Source organism: Haliotis asinina, chromosome 5 (assembly GCF_037392515.1).
Source record: "Haliotis asinina isolate JCU_RB_2024 chromosome 5, JCU_Hal_asi_v2, whole genome shotgun sequence".
Taxonomy (NCBI): domain Eukaryota; kingdom Metazoa; phylum Mollusca; class Gastropoda; order Lepetellida; family Haliotidae; genus Haliotis; species Haliotis asinina.
In genome coordinates this window covers 68,459,154-68,473,327 of record NC_090284.1, presented here as the reverse complement: position 1 = coordinate 68,473,327, position 14,174 = coordinate 68,459,154, and the positions used below count along the sequence as shown (strand labels likewise).

Here is a 14,174-nt window from a genome sequence, read left to right as displayed (position 1 = left end):
AATACTCTACTTCTCAGGGTTGTAAATATAAAATAATACATGAACAATTATTTGTAAAATTTAAATCTTCTCACTGGAGAAAATCACTACAAAACTACAAAAAATAAAAAAACAGTCCTGAATTGCTTGAACAAAGATTGATGCGGACTGTAAAAAACACACTCCTACTTTACCTTCAATATACAAGGGAGAACCCACCAAGAGATCCACATATGTACTATACTACTCAAAAAAAAGGTCAAGAACACACGATTGTTCCACATGACTACAGTACAAATGCTGTGATCTTCTTACAGTCTGTTCATCACATTTATGTTAATACAAATGATATTGTCCTTATATTTGACTATTGTGTTGTGAAGGACTACATCACAAACTAAGATTGTCAATATTGTTGTTACACAAACAATAAACTAAAACTCTGAGACTCATTTTGAGGCAAAGATAATCATGATGCACCACTCTTTGGTGAATCGTACAAGTTGTAATGATTGCAGTTGCTTGTATATTCCACAAGGACTACGAAATACAAAATTATATCGGCAGGTAATACGATGCATATCAATATGCTATCACATGTGGGGGATAACAGTAAACAATTCCACTGACATCATCACAAAACAGAAGTTAACAACAACTAGGTAAACAACAATCTCCTGATACACAACATCACACCATGATGTCATATGGACAAGACTGAACACGCATTTCACTATCTACAAATATATACAGGATATACACTAAGGTGTAAACAGTTGGAATGATATGAAACAAGAACCCTAATTGGTATTATTTGTATCATATAAAGCAGGACCAACAATTTTCAGGATTTTATGTATTGAAATTGTTAAAAAATGTTGGGATACTGAAAATAACGGGGAAAAAATGATAACTGCTGTCTTTACTGTTTCTGTTTTCAGTTTAATACCTCACTCAGAAATATTACAGTCATGATTGCAGCCTGCAAGTAATCAGACAATCCAGTGATTGATATTGTGAGCAATGATTCCTGCCTTTGGGGCATAATGACCCGTAATCAACCAAGTCGGCGTGTCTGACTGCCAGTCCACCAATCTGTTTCAGGCACACAGCAAGCCAATTTTTTCATGCAAGCCTGGTAGGTTGTAAAGCTTTATATTGGCTTGTCCAGCCTTTTGGCAACAAGCATGTGTATGCAAGGAGTTGTTTTGACAATGGTAGTTCTGCCCCTGTGTTTTGTCACATCTACATCTTTTCTTATATGGAAGCCCCAGGGAGAGGCTGTATGATTGGATACAGAGGAAACACAAAACCAGTGCCTCTCAGTCACCTGATGCCACCTCTATCATTGTCATTAGAAGTAAATGAAGTATGTGGTGCAGTGTGCACATACAAGTATCTACCTTGAAAAAAACTACTAGCTTAGAAATGACGACCACCTCAGTAAATCACAATGGTGCATGAAGCTGATTTTGCCAATCAGATCCAGGTATGAAAGCATCTGACAAGTATACAAGTTTCACTGAAGTGATGAAAAAAAAAATAAACACTACAAACATGTAGGTGCAGTATTGCTTCATTTCCAGCTTTGTCATCTCGCAGTCAAAGATTTTATCATCCACTATAGAAACCATACCAGTGACCAACACTGAGATGATGGACCTAATAGGGAGTGAGTGAGTTTAGCTTTACGCCACGCACAGCAATATTCCAGCTATATGGCGGCAGTCTGTAAATATTCAAGTCTGGACCAGACAATCCAATCAACAACAACATGAGCATCGTTCTGCGCAACTGGGAACCGATGACATGTGTCAACCAAGTCAGCGAGCCTGACCACCCGCCGTTAGTCGCCTCTTATGACAAGCAGAGTCGCCTTGGACCTAATGACTTTGTAACCCTGGAAAACATGATAAGGGAACAAACCATCTAATGAGCTAATCTTGAATTCTTTAAATTCTATGTTCAAATTGACTGAATGACTGCCCAAACCAACAGTGTTCACATGCGATGTCATGTGATCAACAAAGGCCTCTGCAAGTACTGTATGCCTATGAGACTTTTAGACCATTCTTTATAAACAATATATTCTTCAGAACATGTAAAACTTTAAACAAACACTCAAATTCAGCACCATGGGTTGTACAATGAAATATATACTACCCAACAATATAAATTTTGAAAAAATAAGAGACTTCTGATCTATTTCCTCATAGTGTGCATAAATAGGCTGGTTCCTTTTTCAAGGACTGTTTTACAAAACAAGTTCTATTCCATTGTGACAAACACAAACTACTGAAAATCTTGTTTGCTGTCAAATTTCAATTTATGCTGACCAGCTTTACATGCTGCAAATGACCTTCAAGGCTCAGACTGTCATCTTTGCCATTGTGCTAAAATGCATGTACATGTATATAACTATTCTGGCAATATGACCAAAAACATGCATAGATACACTGAAGAAATAAATCTCAACAATCAAAATTTGATACATGAAGATTTACACTTTACACTGCTTACAAAATGTCAAGACAATCTGGAACAAATAGGATAATCAGAGATGAGAATAGGTATGAGTGAAAAAAAAATGAAAATGAGCCGGAAGGTCCCAATATCAGATCCAAAGACCCCAGTGCAATCGAAATCCTTGGAAGTACACGGATCCATGGAAAATTCTCCTCCCAGGATAATTTGTGGCAGCCATCGAGTGGCTTTCAAGTACAATGGTGGTCATGGCTGATGTATCACTGAATTTCGTACATACATTTCAGCGCATGAATATAAGATATAACATTGTTTGGGTGAAAAGATGTGCTGACCATACACCAGCATGAACGTTGATGAACAATGCACATGTACAACTTGTATGTCATGTAGAAAGTGCAATGCCAGCTTTTAGGTTTGACCAGTTAGGTCAGCACATCTGGCTGACATTGTGATCATCTAATCAACATTTAATACACATATATATTTCAAACCTTAGGACAGCCTGTATCATGAAGTGATCATCAATTTTCAGTTCTGACAACAAGAAATCGGGTTACTGGGCATTCTGTAAGTTGGTGAATCAAAAATGAAATATACAGCTTTATTACAAGAAGTAATCCATAAAGCTGTATGTTTCACCAAGAAACTAGGTTATAAATACAACACTCAAGCTCACTCAGGTTTACACGGGACATCCATCTGTTGCAAAACAGATTTTAGATGTACAGTTACACAAGCTAAACAAAGGACAGTAATTCAGCACACACTTCAGAATAAGCACCTTCAAGATGGAAGCATTATAACCAGCAATGAGAACTGATCAGTATTTAGCTGGGGTACACAGTCTGGATAAAACATTTCATACACAATACCGGACCAACACATCCGACTGTAGATACCATGGGCTACTTTCGCGAAGCAACTTTTACTAAGGTCAACATTCTTCATCATTGCACTAAGGTTACCTTAGTGACTTAGGATCACCTTAGTGCTTTGTGAAATGAGGCCAAGACTAGCTATTCTCGCAGCCCTACAAACTTCTTGGGCCCATTCTTAACACATTGGCTATGATCAAAGTTAACAATTCTTAAGGCTACGACCGTTGCGGGAATAAGGGCCCTGACCTTTGTCCACACCACACAGACTGGAGCCATTTTGGACCACCACAGCACACTCTGTAGGTCTTTCTCCATAATGTAAACATGACCCAGCATCTTATGGAAGTAAATATAAAATGTTTTTGGAAGGCGATGTTAGTGTTTCAATTTAAATGGAGATTTATTTATGTCCCTTACTTTTGAAACAGGTAAATGAATATTTATTGATTAGATCCAGAAAACTGTCTATATTGTTGTAGTGTCTTCTTGTCATATCAGTGACGGGTCTCTTTTTCTAGCATACTGCCCCTGATGACCTAATCCACAAAGTTTCGTAATACTTTGAATACACGACCGAGCCCTATACCAGGATCTATCCAATGGAGCGTTGCCAATCTAGCAATGCAGTCATTCAGTGTGTTACCAGGTCCACTGTGCGCAAGTTCTTAATTTCCAAGAGGACACTACCAACACATCAAATCATGGAGATAAACTTTGAATAACCATAAATGGTTCAAAACCCATGTACAAAATATATAGTTCAGGTAAATTTTAAACTTTAGGGTTTTAATGTAAACAAAGGCAAAAATACTCAATCAATATTAAAAGTGTGAAGAAAAGCAATCACACGTCTTTCTTGGCCCAAGTCTCATATTAGCCTTCCAGCATGACATTTGTGAATATTGTCATACAGCTGGTTGTGGTTCAATAAAAGATCACATCTTCATAACATTTAATGCATATTTAGACAGAACAGACACGTTTTGCCACAGAAGCATCTGTAATACTGATAATTTCATAAACATTGTGGCATCAAAACCCAAAATCATTTCGATTAAACATTATCAATCCCCCCCCCCTCCCCCCCCAAAATGCTGCCTGTTTTGAAATGTTTTACGAGCTGACTTTCTCCTACCAATCATACACAGCCAAAGCAGCATTGGCTTGCTTGCTGTATGTTATGTTGACGTGTGGAAACAGCCAAAAAATATCAGTAACACGTAACATAACTGCTCTCAGGCAAGTTCATCTTTTTATTATTCATTGCATATAGATATCAAGCCACAATATTTATGAAAATACTTTCACATAAGCACTGTGTTGGTTGTCAGGAAAACCACAAATTCCTGACAAATGTACAAAGCTTCACAATGCAATAAAATGGTGATTTCTTATACATTCATTTCCTTTCCTAAAAACGGATTTCTTGCAAAAGGTCGTTTACCTAGAAGAAAATACAGAACATTCATACACTTCTCCATAGATGTGAGAACATCCACATTTTGTTTTGGTTGATAAAACGTGGTAAAACCATTCCCAACCATCCGGAATTGAAAAAGTAGTAAATTGACGCCCCAGAATATGGAAGCCATGTTGAGTCCTATTAGACATAGATGCCATGCATTAGTGTGAAACAGAGTGATGCCCATTTCAAATATTGTCAGTTTTGGGTATATTTCCAACAGCTGTGCAGCTGAGAGGACAAGGAAGATCACCATAGCGATGATGGTGAGAGCAATGAACCAGACGAAGCGGAGGTGGTTTTTCTGTGCAATGCACTGCAGCAGGAACAGACAGTGATGGTCCATGTCACGGAAACACTTGTTACACAGCCGGCAGTGCTTGGTTCGAGGAGGACGCACTATCTGCACGACAATGTGAAAAGTGAGTCAAACATTTGGAATTATGGAATTTCCCAGTTATCCTACCAACAATCATTGGCTGAGTTGAAAGGGTTTTAATGGTGAGTTTGATGTGCGAGATGAAATAGGGTTTAAAATTGTACTTACTTGTGTAAGTGTGGCTTCTTGTAGTAGCTTAAACTTTGGCTGGTTTTATAGTGCCACTTTACTGAGATACCATGCCGTAGTTACGCATGAATACTCTTCTCAGACACATGACACTGACTTGACCAGTTATACCTATTAATGCTGAACACCAGGCAGGGAACAACATGTACTGTAGATGCTGTCTTGTGTTTACATTCATAGCACCCATATTGCAACATGCATGCATCTGGGTCTTTGTACTGGTATATTAGTCTGTAAGCTAATTTTATTTTGCTAGCCTATTGTGTCACCATCTTTCAGTTTGACACAGATACCTGACTCATAAAAAATACATTGAAACTGAGCCCACTCAGTGTCAACTGCAAGACAGGGTACAAACAGGTACCATCTCTTTACCTTTGGCAGGACGTGCCCGGGACTCAAAATCAATCCTCTTGATCAAGTTGTGGGTTTTGGGACATGCTTCAGAAGGCCACAGAAATAACTAATACATGAGCCTACAACACTCTAATAAAAATATGTTGAGAATGATCAGTAAGTAAATCTTGAGCAGGATTCACACAGATGATGTCTGGGTAGCTTGCACAGAACTCACTAGTGGTGTTCCGATTAATTAAAATAATCGAAGATTGGTTGCAGTGACCAAATGGCCAAGCAATCAATCACACTCATAACGGAACACAAATGATTTTGGAACTACTGATTTAGTCTTTGAGACGCTAGGCCATGGAACATATCTTCTAAGTTGTCGGGGTCTGAAAACATGTCTAATTCTTACAAAACTCACTTCACAAACTGATAAATCATGACTGATTGTTTCTTCAAGGCTCCAGGAAGTTTATGTTCATTATATATTGGTCATCACTTTAAAGTACTAAGCTGCATTATGTTATACATACCTGCAATAACAACCCAGATAGGAAAATCTGGAAAATGACTAAATCTATTTTTCAATGAATGTTTGTTCGTAATGAAGTAATCATCAATAGTGAGTTTTCAATAAGCTTTCAACACTACAACTCACCTCACAGAATATACAAAACTGCTCCAGTTTTTTCCCAGGGTGACTTAGGTCAAGGATGGTGAGGGGCTTCAGTGTTTTCTCATCTACATCAGACTGGGATACAGAACCTGGAGGAAGACATACATATCATGCCGCAGAGCAGTTGGTGCAACAAACACAGGCCAAGTCAATACATACCTACAGGGACTAATTTTCACCACATACATACATGACATGTATGGAGGCTATCTCCACATGATGTTGAAATACCTGGTTACTCAGAACTTTGATGATGTTGTGTATGAATACGTTTAGCATACACACCAGATAGGTATACAACAACTACTTTGCAAACAGTTTTTTGAAAATTTAAAAAATCACTTGGTGCAATCCTAGTGTAATTTTTATCAAACAGGTTTTTCAACTTTAGTTTTTTCATTCCACATTTCATATTGTAAGCATTTTCACCTATTTTCTAAAGTAAATACAATAATCACCAGCAGAAAACAGGATGAAGAGTTAAATGCTCAGAAGAGGCTTTTGTTATCATCGTGATCCTGGTATTATCAGTTATTGATGAAACGCTATACTGCGGTATGAGCAGAACTGCTGTATTTTGTCTTCGGTTTGATATTCCGTAATGCAATCCAAAACGTAGGTATTTTCAGTTTTTGTACCATTCATCTATCTAGTCATAAAATGACAGTTTCATTCAGAGTGACAAAGAGTATGGTAATTATTTTTCTTTGATGTTATATTTCATATACAGAACTGACACAAACTGAATCAAAGGCCTTGTGCTGCAACACATACTATACTGCAGTAAGAGCTTACCATTTCACACCTATTACCAGTCGTCATTTATACACTTGTCAACAGGAAGTCTTGTTAGATCTAACAGTATCAAAACTTTCTCTCAGTCGCATCAAATATCCAGCTGAAGCAAGTGAGTAAGTGAGTCTTACGCCGCACTCAGCAATATTCCTGCTATATGGTAGTGGTCTGTAAATAGCTGAGTCTGGACCAGACAATCCAGCAATAAACAGCATGAGCATCGATCTGCGCAACTGGGAACCGATGACATGTGTCAACCAAGTCAGCAAGTTTTAACCACCCAATCCTGTTCGTCACCTCTGACGACAAGCATAGTTGCCTCTTATATACCCACATACCAAACCATATTCTGTCTCTGTTCATCTTGTTGATGACTCTCTAAAGGACTGCATCTTGTCTAAATAGTGTCCAGCATAAACAGTAACAACACATCTGAGACGGTAAAATATTTGTTTCTTTCCAGCTAAGTACATGTGTTAGTTGTTTAATGTGACACGCAGCAATATTACATGGCTGATATTTAATAATCAAACATGCACCAGACAACCCAGTGATGGATATCATGAGCAACTTTCCATGCCATCCACCAAGACACTGATTTACTGATCTGTAAAGTCACCTCTTATGATCAGCGTAAGTTGTTGAAAACCTGTTCTAAGCCAGGATCCCGCCAAGTTGCAGTTATGTAGGTCTACGTACCTGGATCAGTGAACAATATTGTGCAGTAGAGGTAGACGAGGCCAACTGCATACATTGGGGTGAGGCACATGATATAGAAATGCTGTGTCATGTCTGATGAAGTCAAGTGTTTATTCACATGTACATTTAAAATAGCTAACCAGACAGCATTTAGATAAGAAATATGTTAAATAATTGTATTTTTAATGCATACAAAAATAAAAAGGGACAGATGAAACCTGATGAAACAATATCATGCAAAATCAGGAGGTGATAACAGTTTCAACATTGTCTGGCAGCATGTTTCACGTTGTAAGAAACTGCAAGAAGTAACTAGTGCAGGTTTAGTTACAAAGTTGATCTTGCAATACATGGCAAGTAATTTATGCAAGGTCCTTGGACTGACGTGATTTCAATGCCCAGGGTTCCCCAGTATAAGTGGTTTAGATGAAGGATACAAGGCATGATGGCTACGAAGAAGTAGAAGGCGGTGTGGAAGAGGCCAGCTGCAAACGTTCCAGCATGTACAGGATTTGGCCACCTGGAGACACCAGACAAAACATAAAATGACACCCACATGTAAACAACAAGACATCTGAAGCTGATCGAACAGCTTCACCAATTCTTTCAAAAGATTTTACAGATTATCTGCATTAAATGTTTTGTACTTAAAGCCAAGGCAAGGTTTATTCTTGTATTGCATTATACCTAAATAAATGTGAATAGAAAAATTAAAACAACAACAAAAAAGGAAACCCTGTTTTTTTGCTTTTGACAATCAGATTTTTGTTATGTTTATCCCAATATAATTTTCATTTTGAGAGTACTATATCTTTCAATTTATCTCAAATCATGCCTTACAATAATTTTGGTGTGAGTTTGATATTTTCCCACCTGCTCCTTACAGTTAACCAAATAGCAAGAAATGAAACTGGTCTTGACCAGTATTACAATAACTGAATTAAAATCTCTCCACCTCACCTGCTTATGTCTGTGAATCTGTGCATCTGTTCCCTGAGATGGAACAATAGAGCCCCTATGCCACCAAACACAACTACACCCTGATACTTGTCCATCAAGAGCCTGGACGCCAAAACTGACACAGCAAATACAGCAGCAGGGAGCAGCAGGTAGCAATACCACTTCAACACAGGGCCACGGGGGTGAGCTGTAGGATTCCTCCGAAACTGCTTCAATAAGGGAACTAGTTCCTTGTGCCTGGTTGGCAAAAAGATCACCATCAACCAGTGTCTTGAAAATTTAAGGTATGTTTGTTGTTGAAGCCTCACTCAGCGGTATTTGAGCTATATCATAGTAGCTTGTAAACAATCGAGTCTAGACCATTTGATTGACATATTATGACAAGTTATTAATCTATGACCATTAAATCCATTTAGAGCAGACACAGGTTGCTGGCAATCTATATTCTAACCCCAAATCAATTCATGTCATATTGCTGTTTATGTCTGTAAATAATCTGGACCAGACAATCAAATGATCAACAGTATGAGCACTGACCTACACAACTGGGACACGGTGACATGTGTCTCCAAAGTCAGCTAGCCTGATTACTCAATACCGTTAATCACCTCTTGAAAAAATTAATTTAGTTTTAATACTTTTATGCTACAGTCAGCAATATTTCAGCTTCTTGGTGGCAGTCTGTAAATAATTGAATCTGGAAAGGACAATCCACTGATCACTGCATGACCATTCATCTATGCAACTGGGATACAATGACATGTCAACCAAGTCAGCGAGCCTGACCATCCAATCCTGTTAGTCACCGCTTTCTCATGCATAGGTCTCTGAAGATTACAACCAGAGCTTTCACAGGGTGACAAAAACATTGAGTAAGTGACTTAGGCAAGTGTTTGAAATCTGCTTGTGTTAACCTTATAGTAAATTATTGTAATGTCTGAACAAGGTGGTAACGTGACAAAGAACATGCTAGCAACCCTCATAGGCAGCTTTGGGTTTTATGACCAGGAAGCTGACAATGATTCACTGAATGAAAAACACTGGCTCAGAAATAATTTCTCCAGATCAATTATTTATCTCCTACCCTGTCTTGTCTCTCATTGTTGCCAGATCGCATGGAGTGTAACCGTCGTTGTTGGTGAAGTTTAACACTTTGCTCCCCATGACCTCCAGCAGCAGCCAGGTCATGTAGCTGTGCCCTTCCTGGACTGCTATGTGCAGTGCCGTGTTGCCATCACAGTCTTTCGCATACAGGTTGCTTCTCTGTGGAAAGAAAACACAAGTCAGGGAGTTATCTAGACTTGATCTGGTTCTAAGTTTGCAGCTAATGGCCACAAAAGACCCATCGGAACAGATTATTTCCCATTTCATGCTAATAACATGAACATAGTCATAACTTTGCCATGTGGCAGTGCCTTGTATTTCACAGATGATATGGCCACTGAGGAGTAAGAAGCTTTAAGGTGTACATGTGATATTGCTAATAACAAATAATACTTGCACGGGAAAAGAAATACCTACATAGATCAGATGATGTCCCAATGGTAACACATTTGATGCTATGAAATACAGTTCACTCTACCACCATGTTTAGCATAATAAAACACTACTGCCAAAGTAAGTTTAGATCAGTACGTCAAGATGAAGCTGACTAGTCAAGTGACATTTCACGATTGCATTGTAGGAATGTAAACATTGTGAATGTTAGTGTGTCACTGTAAAATTGTGAGTCAAACAATGAGACATTACATCCATTGGAAAACATGAACATAATGTTTCCACCAGTGATGTAAGCTGAGTGACGTAACTGAAATGTGCAGTGCAAACCAATAAACGCAATGCAACAGAGTAGTCTACGGTTCATGCTCTTGGAGGCTGTTTGAGGCGATGACAGTTGACATGCATTGTGATGTCGGTTACATTTTGACGTAATGCAAAATTGTTCTGTAACAAGGGGGCAGATGAAAAAGAATGCTGCAGAGATGCCAACACATTGTGACAAAATGAAAAAGGTGCATATTATCATCTGATATGGTACTTTTGGCACCTTTGATTTTTCACTGAAGCATATCAGAATTCTTCTCTGTTCTATTAAAGTTAAACTGATACAAGGTACACATGAATAGATTAAGGAACTTTCAAAGAAGTTACCCCTTTCCTGAGAAGATACTTCAAGGAGTCCACTTGTCCATGTCTGCACACAATATGAAGAGGTGTGAGAAGTTTCGAGTCAACATCTGATAAGTTTAGCTGCTGAACTTCCCACAGATAGTGGAGCATATATCTGGAAACACAAGGATGAGTCATATTATGCACATCACAATGTACTAATGAAATCTTTCCTCTGTACTATGTCTATTACACACAGGACCAAACTAATCTATAAAATCACTTAATATTTAATATTCGAATGTTGTCTCTTATGTTTTGTTTTATTCATATAAAGATGATTAGTTGCCAAGATTAGCCTTCATATTCTAAATGAAGACAGTAGTGCTATATGTAAGCGAGTATGGTTTGATGTTACTTTTACAGCGTTTGCTCTGATGCAGAAAACTTGTGTATTTGACACACAAATTATGTGAAATAGGCATTGAATTCACAAGTCTGCATCATTGTTAACGCAATGCTAGTGGGCCCATAGTTCGGAATATCTAAGCTTGTAAATTGCGTCTTTCAGTGGCATTTTGAAGTTAGTATGATGAGGCTGGAGACTTTTATGAATATACTACAAATCAAAGAACATCAGACATCATTAAAGAAAAAAGACTCCAAATCAGCCATTTCTGACCACATCCAAGCTCACCCAAACCATGCCATACTTTGGAACAACATCAGCATCCTAGAAACCAACCAGTCAGATTACAAGACAGGGAATCTCCTTGAGGCAATCAACATCAAAAGACTCAGTCCGACAACCAACAGAGATTAAGGTTACCACATTCCTATGGCTTACGATCAACTAATCAAACCTAATCAAGAATAACCCACCCTTGCCCACTGGCTTCGTTATCTCTTATCACAACAAGTTTCATGTCAACACACTGTATATCAACCTCCCCTATTGCATAGACTCACATCCCCACCATGTATATTTCTCCTTGTGCATATGTTGTGCATATTTCTGCTTGATAACAGTGTTAGAATCTATACCAAAACGTTGCATTTACTGCAAGAAAGAAGTTGTACATCCACAAAAGTCTTCATCCCCCTTGTAATTTGTTGTTGTTAACTAATTAGTCTATTGTTTGCCAGTTAACTGCTAAGTCCTAATTAAGTACCTGACCTGCCTTACTTTGGTTTTTATTGTTGTTATTTAACAATCACAATTGATGCCTTGATGAAAGTTCCAAACTGAAGTTAACTCTCAAAATCATATACATGACTCCCTCTCTTGAAACCAGTTAGTCATGATGACTCCTAAATGTTCATGCCTTGGGCAAACACTGCTTCTAGCAATATTCCAGCAACATCATGACGGGGAACACAAGAAATGAGCTTCACACCTTGTACCCATATGCGATATCAGACACAGGTCTTCACCATGATCAGCAGACGCTTTAACCATTAGGCACTCCTATAGCTTCAATTTAGAATGAACCACTTGTAGTAAAATGTCATGATTCCACATGATCTTGTCTCTGATAGTCATTACATAATATCTTCTGGACAGATAAGAAACCAATCAGTGGCCTATTTGAAACACATTTCTTTACAGAAAAACATTAACATTGACTACGTCTAGCAAACAGTTTTGAAATGTCTCTATTAGACATCTTCTACTCACACAGTCCCAGTCTCTGCTGAATGATGGATCATCCCTTTTCCATTCTTGTCCACAAGTGTAGCATCACCTCCAAACTGAACCAACATCTGGAAAACTTGCAGATTCCCTCTCTTGGCTGCATAGTGTAGTGGTGTCTCATCAAAGTCATTAGGTTCATTTGGATTACTTCCAGCTTGTAGCAGCAACCCAACAATGTCAGAATTTCCCCCTAAGCAGGCTCTGTGTAGAGCGGTCTGGCCATGCCATGCTGATGATGAAAACATTAATGACTAGTAATAAGAATACTGGCTCATCTAGCATGGTGAAACATTCATAGCAAATACAAGGCCTATTTCCCAAATTTCCCTGAACCTTCCTTCACCAAACTCATTAATTTTAAGATTATTAAAGCCAAATGTTAACCTAGTAAATGAAGTTGGGACAAAAAATATTAAATAAATTGTAAATTATTGCGTCCTTCCATATCTCGTTTTCTGACAGATAGGTTCCCTGAAACTGGATAGGAAATAATTCTACATTCTGATAATTACATTAGCAAGGGTCTGTACATAAGATAAGTACATTTGGTCTTCAGTCACAGAATGCAAGTCAGTCAAACATTTGCTTGACACTCTGTTACAACTGAACAAAGTCTTCTATCACTGTAAGACGCCCAGGCTTCTAAAGAAAACTGCATTAAAACTAACCATGCTGAATAAAAACATAATTTCAAACACACTCGTAAGGTAAAAGTTCCGTCCTTACCCCCCACACCACACTCCTACCAAAAACCAAAATTACAAACTGACATGCATACCTCACCCTAAATATACATTCAATAAACAATGTGTAAATCAGAACAGGTACAAAAACCAATCAATGAACTTATTTTAGAGTGGGAACATTACACAGGGGAAAAGGGAAATATTGTATGTAAAAAGAGGAGGGTACGGGTGGAACTCTTTCCACTCGGAATATTGATAATGTTACAGCTGTTCACGTTTCTCTGACGACAGAAATGTTGTCCTATTTAGGAGTTGACTGCAAACTGCTTGTTGTCGAGAGAACTGTGACGGGGCACACAGTTGGAGTGACCAATATGGTGAAAAGCCTCTTCATGACTCGACAGTCAGATTGTAGAACATTTGCAAGAAAGAAGGCTACGTTAGATCGGCTATGTTCGTGCACTTAAAGTGTTCTACCACAATACGTGAAGCAACAATCACCATACCCTTTAAATTCACCAAGTCTGGATTCTGCTCCAACAACTGGTGAACAACCGGTCCTGAACAGTTTGAGATAGCATTGGCCAGTATATTATAATCATGAGGTATTTTTGGATTTGGTATCAAGCTGTGGGCAAACCTCATCGGATCGTCCGTCATTTTGTACAAATGGTGTGTCTGCTAATAGCAAATGTCAAACGAAAGAATAAAACGTTCCTACATAACACTAAATTTATCATTTACGTCGCCATTTTGAATAAATACAGGAAGTGCATAATTTATTTGCAACAACGAATTTCATTGGTTTAAAAGTTCCCGAAACACCAATGAATG

General features: G+C 38.2%; 1 protein-coding gene across 1 annotated transcript; it reads right to left on the bottom strand.

The window, feature by feature from the left end:
- Positions 1–2,286: 2,286 nt before the first annotated feature.
- Positions 2,287–14,105, bottom strand: LOC137285125 (putative ZDHHC-type palmitoyltransferase 6). Its single transcript, XM_067817345.1, has 9 exons — positions 13,847–14,105; positions 12,637–12,883; positions 11,001–11,133; positions 9,934–10,112; positions 8,850–9,086; positions 8,327–8,409; positions 7,890–7,982; positions 6,378–6,484; positions 2,287–5,209 (listed from the first exon to the last, which is right to left on the bottom strand). Exons 1-9 carry the CDS (start codon positions 13,998–14,000, stop codon positions 4,736–4,738), a joined length of 1,707 nt encoding a protein of 568 aa, XP_067673446.1. The 5' UTR covers positions 14,001–14,105; the 3' UTR covers positions 2,287–4,735.
- Between the last annotated feature and the right edge of the window lie 69 nt (positions 14,106–14,174).